This window comes from Propithecus coquereli, unplaced genomic scaffold, assembly GCF_000956105.1.
Source record: "Propithecus coquereli isolate 6110/MARCELLA unplaced genomic scaffold, Pcoq_1.0 Scaffold32, whole genome shotgun sequence".
NCBI lineage: Eukaryota > Metazoa > Chordata > Mammalia > Primates > Indriidae > Propithecus > Propithecus coquereli.
The window spans coordinates 2,871,856-2,887,941 of record NW_012148841.1 but is presented as its reverse complement, the minus strand read 5'-3'; the positions used below and the strand labels follow the sequence as shown (position 1 = coordinate 2,887,941).

Genomic DNA, 16,086 nt, shown 5'->3' with positions numbered 1-16,086 from the left:
GTCACGCTGAGATGATTTCATTGGTAAATTTTATCAAACTTTTAAGGAAGAAATAATATCAATGCTACACAAACTCTTTCAGAAAATAGATGGGGAGGAAACACTTTCCAACTCATTTTGTGAGGCCACCTATTATTCCGTCACCTGAACCAGAAGAAGAAATCACATGAAAAGAAAACGACAGAACGATCTCCCCTCTCCCAAAACAAGTTAAGAAATTCTTAACAAAATATAAGCAGATAGAATCTAGCAACATACAAAAAAGAATTACATACCATGATAAACTGGTGTTATACCAGGAATGTAAAATTAGTTCAATATCTAAAAATCATGTCATGTAATATACCATTATTAATAGAACAAAGGACAAACACTACATGATAATCTTAACAGATGCAGAAAAACATTTGATGAAACTCAAGAACCATTGATTATTAAAATTTTTAGCAAAGTAAGAACAGAAGAGAAATATCTCAACCTGATAAAGGGCATATAAAAATCCCACACTTAAAATCATACTTAATGGTGTAAAAATAATGCTTTCTCCCTAAAATTGGTAATAAGACAAGGATGTCTGCTCATATCTCTTCTATTCAACATCATGATGGAAATTCTAGCTGTTGTTATGAAGTAAAGAAAAGAAATCAAAGGCATACAAATTGGAAAGGCGGAAATAAAACTGTCTTTATTACCAGATGACATAATAACTATGTAGAAAATATTACGGAATCTATAAAAAGCCTCCAGATTCACTAAAAAGTGAGTTTTATAAAGTTGCAGTATACAAGATCAAAAATAAAAACAAATGTATTCCTATATATTAACAATGAACAATCTGAAAATGACATTAAGAAAACAATTCCATTCACAATAACATCAAAAAGAATATAATTGCCAGAAACAAGTTTCACAAAATAAGTGAAAGATCTGTACATTGAAAACTACAAACCATTACTGAGAGAAATTAAAGATCCAAATAAATGAAGAGATATACCACATTTATGAATTAAAAGGTTCAATGTTAATTTGGCAATTCTACACAAATTGTTCTATAGAATCAATGCAAAACCAGAATATCAGTTGGCCTTTTATGTAACAGAATAATTTAAAATCCAATCCTAGTATTTCTATAAAAATACAAAAGACACAGAGCAGCCGAAATCATTTTGAAAAAAGAGAAAAAAAAGTTGGAGGACTCACACTCTCTGATTTCAAGACTTAACATAAAGCTAAAGTAATCTAGAAAGCATGATATTAACATAAGAATAGACATATAGATCAATGGAACAGAATAGGGAGTCTAGAAATAAAACTTCACATTTCTGCTGATTCATTTTTGACAGAAGTGCTGAGGCAATTCAAGGGAAAAGGATAGTTTTTTTTTTTAACAAATGGTGCTAGCACAATTGAATATACATATGCAAAAAATGAATTTAGACCCTTCACACTATACACAAAAAATTATCTTAAGATGGTTTGTAGACTAAATATGAGAGCTAAGACTGTACAATTGTGAGAAGAAAACATAGGAAAAACTCTGTGACCTTGGGTTAGGGAAAGATTTCTTAGATATAACACTAAAATAATGATCCATATAGGGGAAAAAACTGATAAATTGTACTTTATGGAAATTAAAAACTTGTGTGCTTCAAAGGTGACATTAAGAAAATGAAAAGACAAGCTACAGACATCGAGAAAATATTTGCAAAACATATATCTTACAGAGGTCTTGTACTCTGAATATACGAAGAACTTTTACAACTTAATAAGAAGACAAGTAGCCCAATATACAAATAGGCAAAATATTTGAATAGACATGTTACCAAAGAAGATATATAAATGCTAATAAACACATGAAAATATGGTAAATGTGAAAAGATTAGAGAAATGTAAATTCAACCCACAAAAAGGTGTTACTACCCACTCACTACAGTGATTGTAATAAAAAAGACCGATTATACCAAGTGTGGGCAACAATGGGCAGAAACTGGAAACCTTATACTTTGTTGGTAGGAATATAAAATGGTATAGCCATTTTGGAAAACATTCTGACAATTTCTTAACAATTTAAATATACACTCTTCATAAAACTGAGTCATACTTCTCCTAGGTGTCTACCCAAGAAAAATGAAACATGCACACACGAACACTTATATTCAAATGTTCATAATGACATTATTCATCAATGCCCAAAACTGAAAACAACTCAAATGTCCATGTATTAATGAATGGACAATAAAAGTTAGTATATCCACACAATGGAATACTACTCAGGCATAAAAGAAACAAACCACTCATACATGCACCAACATGGATAACTCTCAACAGCATTATGCTAAGTAAAATACTATTAATATATACTGTATGATTCCACTTATTTAAAAACTCTAGAAAGGCAAAACTACTCAGAAAGCAGATTAGGGGTTACCTGGGGTTAGGGGTAGGAGCAGGGATGGGTGGCAAATGGGCATGAGGGAATTTGGGATGGTGAATGTTCTAAGGATTATGGTGATCGTTACAGAATTATATCATTTTAGCTAAATTTATTAAAGTATACACTTATGTTTGTGAATTCTACAGTATGTAAATTATACACACGAGGTACATAAAAAATTAATTACTCCACCCTAATAACCAAGATATTTTAAAGAGATATGTGTGTATGATATCATCCCATCTTTATTAAACATATATACTATATATATTCACATACGTGTGCTGGTAGTCTAAAGACTTTCTGGGAGTAGACATACAAAACGTTTGCCTCTTGGAAAAAGGACTGCAAGTCTAGGATAGGACATGAAATTACTTTCATTGTATACCTTCTGACATTATTTGCTTAAAACAATTAAACCATGTATACTGTCACTTTATAAATAAAAAATCCTGGTAAATAATTGACAACAAACAACTACAGTCCTGATATAAGGACCCAGGCCTGCTACTCTGCTCTTGAAGATCTATGCTTAACTGAATGATGTCAGAAGCACTTCTGAGTCACCTATAATAAGATAATCAAAGTGAATTTCATCACAAAAGCATGATGCTAGTTCCTATTAATTTCAGAAAGATGACTGCAAAGTGTGGGAGTTCGGGGAAACTCAAGAGGTTTTCAACTGGAAGTGCTTAGAAGCATCACAGGGTACTACATTCTGCAATTCTACACTAGCCAGAAAATAAAAGCAAGTCCCTAACCCCCAAACACAAACAAAATGCAAACAAAACTTTGATTACCGGAGGATTAAATGGGGCAGGGCAGGGAGGAGGATGAGTGAGAACTGGGTAGCCTAGCTGATAGCAGGTACACAATAACATTTTCAGAAAGGTACAAATTACAATCATATAAATAGAAGATTTCAAAGTACTTTTCTCCTGCTATGCCATGCTTTTAGAAGAAGCCATTATATATAAAATGTGTCTGAATTTGTTTTTCCATGAATCATACAGTGGATACTGCACAGTGGTTTTCAGTTATACCTTTTAATATCAAGGACCTATTCCAAATATTTGATTTTTAATTGAACATTATGAAGATAGGGCTATTTAATTAGCAATATTTGTTTTAATCTGAAACAAGCAACAGGAGAAATTAAAATACATTGTCAACATTTAATTATCAAAATTCAAGTGCTATTTTGTAACAATGCCATAAGAAGGTCAAATTTAAGATTGTTTTCCTATCATGTTAATTTCCCCTTTTAATGTAGGAATATAATATTTTGTAGAGTGTTGCTCATAAATGTCTGGTATTTTTGTCCATTCCTAAACAAGAAATCAACAACGCAATATCTCCTTGAAGGGGAAATACCTGCAGAGAAGGCCAAATAAATCATAAAAGGTGCTTCTTTCTTTCGGCTTCGACTGCTTTCCTTGTATTTCAAATGGACAGGGTTTTCATGCCGTTTTGAGTGCTTCGAACAGGAAATCACTTATTTGCCACAGGTATATTCTTCGCACATGAGTTCCTCACTGTACTGATCCTCCCGATCCATCCCTGCTGTAGCTTCTGTGTTAATTTAGACTCAACGTGCACTTAGTGAACACCTATTGTGGGCCACTGAATACTAGGAACAATACCATTTTGTTATTATTCAACTATAGCAGATGAGAGAGCTGAGGCTCATGGACTTTAAGTGTCCTAATTCCCCAAATTGGTAGGTGGGAAAACCGGGACATGGCCTGAACCTTTCCTTTTACATTCTGTTTTTGGGTATCCCTTTGTCTATGGCTCCTTGTCTCCCTCTCCCTAGTTTCACTGGTCATCAAGAACAAGTGGCAGAGAAGTCAAGGAGGGGCCCTCTGCTTGTCCCCATTCTCTTCCCCATAGGGAAGGCAGAGGAGAAGAAACATCTAGGGCTCAGAGCCTCCCCACACTCCTCACTGGTCCCATTGCCATACTTCACCCAGAACACTCAGCCCAGAACTTCAGGCCTTCAGCCCTCACTGTGTTCCTTTACTTTCTTACCAGATCATGGGAGGCCCTATGGGTAACTGTTGCCAGAGCAGCCCCTGTAGTAGTGGAAGAAGTGTCCTGAACAACCCTACCCCAAACTCTGAAAAGATTTTCCTATAGCAGCACAGCTCCCAGTGGTCCTTATGGGGATTATCAAGACTATGCCTGGGCTTGGTAAGGGTTGAACCAACTTCCACCCACCAGCCTGGAATCCTGAGTACAATTTCAAGCATTGCTTCCTTCGGAAAAGCACGTTTCTTAATTAAATCAATGGGAAACCAGTTTGAGTTCTCTCCAACTGACGCACTAATGAGCTTTTGAAATAAAACACATTCATCGTTGGGGATTCAATCTTTAACCCTCTAAGTTCATATCAATATGTTTGTAAGACTGAGAAACTATTATTATTGTGTTTAATATAAAATAGGAAAAGATACATTCTCCAAATTAAAAAGCACAGCGTCCTGTACTCATGGTTTTCTCTCTTACTCTTTTACCTTTACTTTTAAAAGTATGATTTCATTCAATTCCAGAGAAACCTTCATTTTGACAATATTATTAAAGGGCCCTACTATTTTACCAACATATGTTATTGCTGAGCCACAGTTTGTCTTACCTCCTCGATGGATAATCAAAGAAGTCTCACTTCCAATGGGACAGTCCTTAAGTATATCCACTACTTCTGTATGGCTCAGGTTCTGTACATTCTGCTGGTTGATCTCAACAATGAGGTCACCTTCACACAGGCCAGGGCATCCCTGAATGTCAAGTATTTGTTTCACCCGCTGTCCTGTGGGACTGTCGGCAATGGTGAAGCCAAAGCCCTGGGCACCTTTCACAATGGTTAGGGTCATGAGTTCAGCTTGGGTGGCCCCAGAAGAAGCCATAGACACATTGTCATCATGGACGGGTGGTGGATACGTGCCATCTAGCTGACCATCAGCTGGCATGGAGTGCAAAGAATGAGGCGGCCGATCTGTTATATCTGGAACCGACTGTGAGGTCCGAGAAATGTATTCCAAATATGTTTCATAATTATGTCTTCCATTGACCATCACTGGGGGTGGCCTCTCCATTATTGCAAGGGGTGGCACCACGCTGTTAGCAGGATCTTCAGGATCAAAGGGCAAAGGGTAGCCACGACACAACACCAGGTTGACACTCTGACCAATAGGAACAGACTGGAAAAGTTTGACAACATCTGCATGAGTGTGCCCAAGGACACAAACTTCATTAATATAGACAATGACATCACCTGCAAGGAAAAAAGAAAGAGATTGACAACATGAGGTAAGTTCAATTAACACTGACATCGAGAAATGGAATTATTTATGAGACTAGTGACAGAGGTGCTCTGTTTCTCAGTAAGCAGTGAGAAAATCAATTAGAATAATACTTAAATTCACTGTAGGTGACTCAAGGTTACAACAGGTCTGCCAACAAATATAATTATCAAGTGCTGGAAAAAATGCTGTTTGGTTATTCTTAAAGTTCAGAAACAACTTCACATTCAGAAAAAAGGCTAGAAGAATTTGTACCTTGAAGAAGCACATGTTCGATGCTTCTTTTTCATCTTCATTTCCATCTTCAGTGCAATTCAGTTAATAGAAATTTCAAACTATTGAGAAGTGGTGGTCATGAGTTTGAGATGAAAAAGAAAGCCCTGATATATGGGCTTTTTGGTATAAGTTGAATGAGTCAATTGCCAATTACCTTTTTTCTTTTTTATGGAAGAGAAAAATATTTGCCCATTTATTTTTTTCCATCTGTAGCAGGTGTAAATACAAAACTTCCATGTATATGCAAGCAAAGGTTAAGAGCACAAGTTTTGGGATCAGGGAGCTGGGTTGATACCCTGGTTCTGCTACTTAACAGATATGGGATATTGGGCAAGTTACTTACCTGCTTTGAGCCACAGTTTCTCATTTGTAAAGAGGACGAAATAAGGTAACACAGGAAAGTGCTTGGCACAGTGCATAATACATGAGTGCTCAATAAATGTGGGCCATTATTAATATTATTATTATTAAAATAGAATGGAGGAGATTTGGGTCCCTGGCCTTCACATAAGAAGCTTCCATAGGCTCATACTCTCATTTTAAATTGATATTTCTGTTGATCATTTTCAATAAAGGTATGTCCTCTCTCTGCAATGAATTATCACAGATTTGTAGAAGTCTACTGGTTAGAAGCTAACTTTGATATTAGAAATATGCTGAATGTAAATTATTCATTATAAAGTATATTCAGAGAAACAATTTTTCTCCTTCAAATGTAGAAAATCATGGTTGTTTCAGATAATTGTTTTAAAATTTTTCAGTTATGTATGAATAACAACTTTATTTTTAGAGAACTGTTCTATCATGGATTGATATTTTTATCTTCACAAAATATAGTACTTGAAAATTGAACTTGCAAATTGAGATTGTGCCTGACTATACTGAAGAGTATATGAGGGCTGAAAAGACATGTTTTCACAGATTGTCAAATAAGTAACTCAACAGACATCAATTTATCAGGATAATTCTGAAATGGGTAGTGCAAATGGGTAGGGATTTTATTCTGAGACATCCTTGCCCATCAAAATTGCAAACACCAAAAATGAAAAGCAGAGTTGAACTTTGAGTTAAATACTTTTCTGGTATTTTGTAGGTATATGATATAAGATGATTTCTTCATTAAATGCACTTAAAAATAAATAATTCCATGAATAAAATAATCCTAAGTAAAGTACCCTCAACAACACTGCCTTCATTAATGCTCATTCTTCCCAAATGCTGGAGAATTGTTTGAAAGTGCTAAAGATATAGACAGAAAGACGAAACAGACATTTTCAGAGATCCAGGCTAGGTCTGGCTCTAGAATATGTCACAGCCTGTCAGATGGAACTTCACTCTCTCATTACGTCTATGGGAGAGAGTGCCGAAGTGATGGCTGGAACATTGGACCAGGACTCAGAACTGAATTGGAATGGCTGTCCCCTCCCTCTTGGCTATTGTGATTCCTCATTAGATTGTGGCAGCTGGGGATGCTTTGGGCATCATTTTCAATTGATTCTGGTCATCTCAGTGTCCCAGAGAAGTGTCTGATTCAGATAGACTGCTTTTTTCTTCCTGTTTCTTCTACTTTTTTTATTTACACACTTAAAATGTTGAAAGAATAACAAAACCCTGTGTACCACCATCCGATTTAATGATTAGAACATTACTCCTATTAGTTGAAACTCCCTGGACTAGCACCTCTCACATCACCTGTGTTCTTTCACTGTGCTTTCCAAAGGTAACCATTGTTCTGAATCTGAGGCTTGTTATTTACATGCATGTTATATTTCATGTGTTATATAGGTACCCACAAAAACAATATATCTCAATACTATTTAATTACTAAATAATAGTAATCCATATAAAGTGTTTTATATATTTTAAGCCTTTTGTAAATGGCATACATTTTAATATTCTGTAATTTTTCTCAAAATATGTTTGTGAATATATTTTGATACTTGTGCCTCTAGTTCATTAATTTTCATTGTCATATTGTATCTATTGGATGGCTGCATTACTGTTAACATTTATCCATTCTCCTATTAATGGACTCTGGAGTTCTTGCAAATTTTTGACTACTAAAGATAAATGCCTAGAACCTCTTTCCATGGTCCTTATGCACATGGGGGAGAGTGTTTTTGAGGTATGTACCTTGGCACGGAATTGTAAGGCATAGGCCATGTGCATCTTCAACTTTGTTACATAATGGCAAATGGCTGAAAAAATAGGTCATAACAATTTACATTCCTTTCAGTAGTGTATCAGAATTTTCATTATTCCCCCTCTGAGACAATACTTGGTATTCTCAGACTTAATTTTCACTAATCTAATGGGTGTGATCATAGTTTTGATTTGCTTTTCCCAGACTGCTAGTGAGGGAGAGCATCTTTTCATAGGTTTATTGGCCATTTGTGTTTTCTCTTGGGTACATATCATATCCCCAATCTTCCTAGTCAGTGTCAGCGAATCTGAGTCTTTTTTCTTATATTGACTATTTTTGATGTCCACTTTCATTCTTGATCCAATAATCTCTGTAGGTCTGGGAGGCTGCATGAGATAGTAGATATTGTATGGGATATCAAGTCAAAAGATTTTGGTCTGAGTTTCAGCCCCAATACTTACTAGCTTTGTGACTTCCAAAAACTAGCTTAAATCTTCTGTGACTCATATTCTTCCGAAGTAATGAGGAACAATAAAAATAGCAACTTACTGTTCTCTGGGAAATAACAAACGAGATCATACAGGTGAAAGAGTTTGTAAGCTGTAAATTGTTATGCAAAAGATGATTGCTATTTCAGTAATTATTATCTGTCCTTGGTTATATCCTTCTATAAAATCAGGACAGTCCTATTAAGATATTCCCACCACAGTTACAGTCTAGGATGACTTGAATATGATTGCGGAAATGATGGGTTTCTGAATGGGCAAGTGGAAAGCAGTAAGGTAACAAATGCCACTTTTCTCTAAGCCTCTCCCGAACTTCAGTTACTGTTAACCCCCCAGTCCCCAAGCATGCTTTATCCTTCCCTCTGTTCTGCCGCAATTTCATAGGAAAAGAGAACTAAGGGTAATGTTCAAAGCTCTCAAGGTTCCCTGCCATGTCTAAAAAGTAGTGATTTGAATCATAGTGATTAATGTTATCTGTTTTTGAGTTTTAATGTGATCTTGCTATTTAGAAACAGAGTGAGGGCTACTGTGGTTCTTAGTAAGACTGTCTTTTAAAATTTATGGATATTTTCCACTCAGAGCAATTTTTCAAGTCATCAAGCAAGCAAGTGATAAAGAATCTTGCAATAATATCTTTATGAAGATACACAGAAGCTTTGTGAATGTAAAAGATGAGTGGTCAGTTATCCCAAAATAAAACTAACAACTTGACAGTGCTCAAACACCCATTTTAAAAAATATATCGATGCCTAGATAATGTGTCATGCCAAAAACTGTCGCAGACGGAAATGTAAGCAAACATTTGCTTGTTCAGGTAGAACTGATTGGGTAGGATATTTACAGGCTGTGCTGTATGAATGTCATTTACATGTTGTGAAATAAAAATATGAGACACCTGGTATATGTCACGTGATAGGGCCAAGCCAAGTCCTGGGATAGACTGGGTTTAAGAGCACAGAAAGGGACGTCATCAGGAAAATTGGCTCTAGCCATATCTAACCTGTTGGCCTATTTATGAGGGAAAATTGGAAGAGTCACTTGATTTCTCCATCTCTCAATTTCTTCTTTTATAAAACGGGAATTAAAACATCTCCTCCATTTCCTCTTTTGCAGGGCTACTGTGAAAATGATATTATCCTTATGAAAATACTCTTAATTTTACCAAATTAAGGTTCTCCAGAAAAATAAGATGATGCATTTCTTTTGAAAGCTAAGCACATATTTTCATTATTATATTGTCTGAAAGGTTTATTGTTTCCTAAATGGCCATTCACTTTAGGCCACATGTAGGTTAGACAGTTTTAGGGCTACTGACCTCAGGCCTACTGGTCAGATTAGGTGTGAGTGATGAGTTAGGTATACCCATAGATCTGGTCTCACAATGACCTGATTCCCAATGTGGGACTTCAAAGTGCAAGTCAGGGAGAGGGAGGTCGATGAAGTAGGTCCTATATGAGAAAATGTTCTAAGATAATTTGTTTCTTTCTTAGTCATGGGAATCAAAATACAGCATTGGATACCTCATGGATGCCTCATCATTTTGGATAAAATAGGGCACTCTTTATAAAGCATTGTTTAAATTTGAGTTATTTTTGTACCTCTTCCCTCTGCTCCCACATTCTTTGAGTCACTGTAGCCTACAGAATCTTCCTTTTCAGCATCTCTCACCACTTGCTGTCTGCATTGCTTAACCACCACCTTGGACCAGACTGGAATAATTTACTTCCTACTCAACTCCTATCTTATAGTCTACTCTATTAAGTTCAAACCACTCAGTCTCTAGACCTACTGTTTAACACTCTTTACCAACAATCTTTCCAAAGTCTTTATCCTTGTCTTCACTACCCAGTGTTGCCATTCTTGTGAAGCTGGTATCTTTACTCACAACTTACAACTTGCTACTTGCCTTTTAGTTGAATTCTGCTGTTCTTCTACCCTCAAGTGCACTTCCTTTCTATGAATAACTCCAACCCAACTAATTCATTTCTTTCCTCACCTCTTCAAAGATATCTTCCATAAGTCCTTCTGAAATCACTCCTATTTTATGTTTGTGACTTGCAAGAATGTGTCTCAGACTTTATCCCCTTGTGGGAATTCCACCTGTTCCAAGTTTCCTCTATAATATATACAGAGTATCATTACTTTGTGGAAAATTTTTTAGGTATTTAGGATAGATTCTCACTGAATAAAGCATAGAAAGATTTAGTCAGGGGAAAACTGGAAAAGATTTCATAGCTAAATTTACTGCCTCCTGTTTAGTGTTTCTAACTTCTGTTTTTGCCAAGTCATACAGATTTTTGATAAAAAGAAAAAATATCTCACTGACTACTTCTATCCTACCAATTACATGCACTCTACATTTAAAAGTTAGCATTTTTTGAGTTTGTTCTTAGCTAATAAGATTTGATCGAGCTTTATTTCCTGAACCTTATGTTAGTTTGTGTTTTTAATAATAGTACATAATTTTATTATAATCTGCACTTTTATTATAATATTGCACATCCATTTTAACTCTATTCCACAACCCCACAAACACATAATAAATTCTGACATGTACTTTTGGGGATGTGCTACTCACCACCTCAATTAAATTGAAAATAACTGCTCTTGATAAAATTTATTCTCCAAAGTGAAACATTACGGTATGTCAGATAGAACAACAGAAATGAAGTTGGATCTCCTTTAGAACAATTTGAAACAGTTTCTAAAATTTCCAAATGGTTTCCTTAGAATGAAAGTTGTAAAAACAGCCATCAATTGGAGGAGAATTCTACCTTGGGGCTTCTGGAGCTTACTGTGATTCCATTGACTTCACACAACTGTCTTGCAGATAGCATTATTGCACATGCCCATCAAATTATGCAGAAATGCAAAAACAAATACTTTGGTATGCAAGGTATAAGAGGATACAATTCTTGCATCAGAAGAACTTTAATTTATTAATTTTTATGGCTGCATAGTAAGTGACATAGTGAATGACAATGAAGTGAATCAAGCTATAGGACTAAAATAAGGTTCAGACAATGTCTTAATAATTTTCTATACATTACACAGAATGGAGAGAGCACTGATCTAGAAGTTACGAGTTTTATGTTCTTATACCAGGTATGCCAATAACTAGTAGTATCAACACATTTCTGGGTCTTATTCCTCATTTATTCATTAATTTATTCAGCAAATATTTACATATATTCAATTACTACCATGAGCCCACATCACGTTATAAAAAAGAAAGATTGGACCAGACAATCTCTATGATATTTTCTTCATTCTAAAATGCTAAGACAAAGACCCTTTGATTCTAGCTCTTAGCTAGCTCTTCAGTTGGTTCTTTACTTTCTTTTTCTACCACCACCACCTGAGGTCAGGTCCTTACCATCTATTCTATGAACTTCTGCAATGGTCTCTTAGCTGGGCTTCTTGATGTCACAGAGGGGAAAGAGCAAAGGGAAGCCCAGCATATTTCATGACTAAGTGAGCTTGTGGGATCATGGGGCTCCCTAGCCTGCCCCCATATTGACCTCTAGGAGTACCTGGGACATTGCTAACAAACATCCTTTTCTGATCAAGCTTGGCTTAGGGATCAGGAGAGTGTGAATATTCTGCACATCAAGGGTATTAGTGTCATTGGCTGCAAAGTACTGGATACTGCTTTCCACCTGCTTCTGTCAACTCATCTTCCATATCATGCACTCTGACGTCCTTTCTACCTGACATCCTTCAATGCCTGCTCACAGAGATGCAGTTGAGTCCAAACTCTCTAGGATGGCATATGAGGCTCTCAGTCCACATTTTCACCATTTCTGTCCTCTTCCCTGCTCTATGCTTCAGCTGGCCTAACCTTTGGGACACACCCCACACATACTATCTTCTTTCGAGCCTCCGTGCTCTTGTTCCTGCTTCCCGCCTTGCTTTGTTCCCACTAACAAACTCCTAGTCACCCTCTGAAGCCAGCTTCACTTTTTGACCACTTTTATGATCGCCTCCTTTTGCTGAATGTTCGTTAATTACTTCTTCCTGTGTGTTAACTCTTCCTGACAGCACAATTCTTCCATCCATTTAACCACATTAGCAGCACCTAGAATGTCTCTGACCATAGTGACTACCATTTAATATACTTAATATTTATCCGGCATTTACAAATTCCATCTTACCTAATCCTTATAAAATCCACATGAGATAGCTATTGTTACCTGTACTTTATACATGGGGAAACTAGACTTAGAAGAGGTTAAGTAACCTCTCTAAAATCACATTGACAATTAGGTCAGATTCAGGAATTGAATCCAAGACTTCAATATAAATGTGAAGACTTTCAAACAGTCTGGGACATAGTTTCGCTTGAGGACTCTTTGTGTCTCTCAAATCATCATCAGTCAGAATGTTGGGTAAAATACGTTTAATTCCTGAGTGTGAAAATTGAGAGATGAACTGCAATATTCTTTTGATTAGCTAAGTTAATGGAGGGAGGCAGTGAAGCAGATAATTGCAAACAGGAGAATGCACTGTAGTAACTCGGTCCATTTTCTGCAGTCTTCCAAAATATGCTGCTTGGAAGAGGGTTTGGAGAATGCTGAGGTGGGGACGACAGAGCACTGTAACCCACAAAACTTGTAACTATCATGAAACATAGCCTCTAATATAAATTATTTCAATAACTGTGTGATTTTGGGCAAGCTATTTAACCTTTCTTGGTCTAATTTCTTTTCATGTAAAATGCAGAAGTCAGAAGAGATAATTTCTAAGGTGCAGCTTTAAGAGTTCCTGCATCTGGTGAGAATGTGGAAAGCTGTCCTATTGAACTCATTGGGAAATTTCAGTGGTGCAAACAGGTAGGTGACTGCAACACTCTGTCAGGTAGCAGGATACCAAGATGATGGAGTAGCCACTTATTTCTCAAAAGAATGAAAGACTTCTTTAATTACATTTTATAATTTCATCTGTATGACCCAGTGCAGATGCCTAATTAAAAGCTTGGTTTAAAAAATAATTTATGCTTAATCAGCACACATCCAACAATTACTCCCTGCCAGATGTGAAGTAGCCCCATGATCTATTTACATTTCCTTTGTGTTTGGCATTGAGTGGTAAGATATATTTAAATACTTGCATCTTACTTTGTTGAAAAGGAGACAGAAAATACATTCTAAGAGAATCTAAAGGCACTGATTATTTGCTGATCTAGCAAAGATGAAACAATACTTCAGATTAAAAACTATAAGTAAAGCCACAAAAAGAAAGCACAAAAGACTTTCTTGCAAAGCTCTAAAGTGCAGAGACTTTCTAAATAGCTTCCTTACTTTGGGAATTCAGCAGCATAAAATGGTCAGTGACTCTGCCATTTCTCTAAAATAATGTAATGAATTTTAAACAAAAAATGTCAAATATTTTATCAGGGGGATCATATAAACTGAAACTAGGTTACTAGAAGAAAATAAAAACAAAAGCTTTTTTTAAAAAAATACCCTGAAAGTTTATGAGAGCAGGATAAAAATGTGTCGTAGCATTTCCCTGTGCTCTCTTATGTGTCATGAACATACCTGTGGGCTCGACTACACATAACCACCACCCTCCAAAAAATTCAAGTTGCAGAAGTATCTTGTAAGAAAGAGGCATCATTTTATGTAGACATTAAGCAACATACATGCTTATTTTCAAATGGCGTAACTATATTCCTGAATACACATGATTCTTTTTTACATAAATGGCTCCTAGAGGCCAACACGTTACCTATCACCATATTCTGATTTTACTCCAACACAGTGTATCAAGTGGCCATAAAACCTCCCCTGAAATGTCTGGGACAGCTGAAAGGGGTGGAGCTGGGAACTGCCTCTGGACTTGCTTACCAACAGTTTACTCTACTCTATCCGCAACTGTCAATTGCCTGCATTTCTGTCTGAGCAAGAAAAATGAATAACAAAGAGAAAGAAAGCAAGAGAGAGAGAGAGAGAGAGAGAGAGACAGAGAGAGAGAGTAAGAGAGAGAGAAAGAGAGAGAGAGAGAGAGAGAGAAAGGATCGATACATCCATTTCATTTCAAACTGCTGCCTCCTGCCAAATGGTTGAAAGTTTTTGTCATTGTGTGTGTGTGTGTTTGCTATCTGACCTATGTACCTACACACACTTTTAAGACTAGTAGAGCAGTGTTTTTAAGTCAGAGGAAAGTAGAATTTAGTTTTTGATACCATGAAATTGATAGAGAAGAGGGGAGAAAAATCCCTATTTCAAGATTTCAGATAACATTCTATGAAGCTGTTTCCTTGAATTGCTTTTGAGAAAAGGTACTGTTGCTTTCTTGTGAGCTGGGTACTAGTCTTGGGTATCCAGACTGGGGGTGGGAGGATATCTATTGGTGGAGCTGCTCAGTCTGAGAAGCTCTGGTCCCTAGGTCTCTATCACCCTATGCGGCATTTCTGGAAAGCATCTAGACTAGTGCTTCCATTGCAAGCCAATCAACAAGCCTTAACTGGTAGTGCAATACATTTGATTATGTTGATCTACTCCTTCACTCCCTTCATTTGTGTGAAATTACAGGGCCCCTGCTGCCTTGCTGAAATGAGGGCTGCCAGAATATTTCTCCCATATGGATTTTAGAAGTGGTGCAGCATTAAGTTGCTGAGCTTCATAAAATGGCTGGCAGAAAGAACAAATGTGCCGTGCTAAAAATGTGACTGTACATTGCATATACATGGGTCCAAGGTCTGACGAGACAGCCTTTCTAACTTAAGGGAGAAACAGATTTGGCAGATGTGAATCTTTACCGACAGACTTTGACTGTTGAAACTTGGACTCTTTAATCTCCAATTTCAGTTTCTGAGAGAGCAATATTTTATACAAGTATCAAGGAGTCAGCCCGCTCATTGGGCCATATACACCAAGGATTGCCAATTAAAAATCCCTCAAACACATGGCAAAAGGGAAAAAAAAACGTCTTGGCTGCGCTGAAATTTTGGAATTCAGAGAAAGATAGTTATTATCTCACTGATTTATGTGGAGAGAAAGGGAAAAACAATATGGTACCTTATAATATCAGACATCTAGGACTTCCTCCATGGGGTGTAGCCCTCACCACCACCATCTCTATGTTTGACACTGTGCATCGATTCTTATGGGGATGAATAATGTCACTATAATAATAGTAATAACAATAATAGTGTTGGAGTTTCAGGAAAATATGAAGCAATTTCACTGCAGACAATGGAAGATTATTTTATTCTCAGACACAACAGACAAATGGCACAGTGAAAACCAATCTAATCCCTGCTGTTTCCAATGTTACCATTATTATAGCCTATTGAGACTGACTGGAATAAGTTAGCAGAGAATCATCATCAAAGATTTTAAATTGCCCCCTTCCTCTAGCTATCATTACTAAATATTTGTCTATGTAAATATATATGTAAACAGATCCACACGTTTAGAT

At 36.5% G+C, this 16,086-nt stretch overlaps 1 protein-coding gene across 1 annotated transcript in view; it reads right to left on the bottom strand.

Moving 5' to 3' along the window:
• MAGI2 (membrane associated guanylate kinase, WW and PDZ domain containing 2) overlaps window positions 1-16,086 on the bottom strand; it is a 1,576,038-nt gene that overhangs the window by 225,762 nt on the left and 1,334,190 nt on the right. Inside the window, exon 10 of the mRNA XM_012650290.1 lies at window positions 5,070-5,708. Coding sequence (XP_012505744.1) covers window positions 5,070-5,708 — 639 coding nt within the window. The remainder of the gene's footprint in view (window positions 1-5,069; window positions 5,709-16,086) is intronic.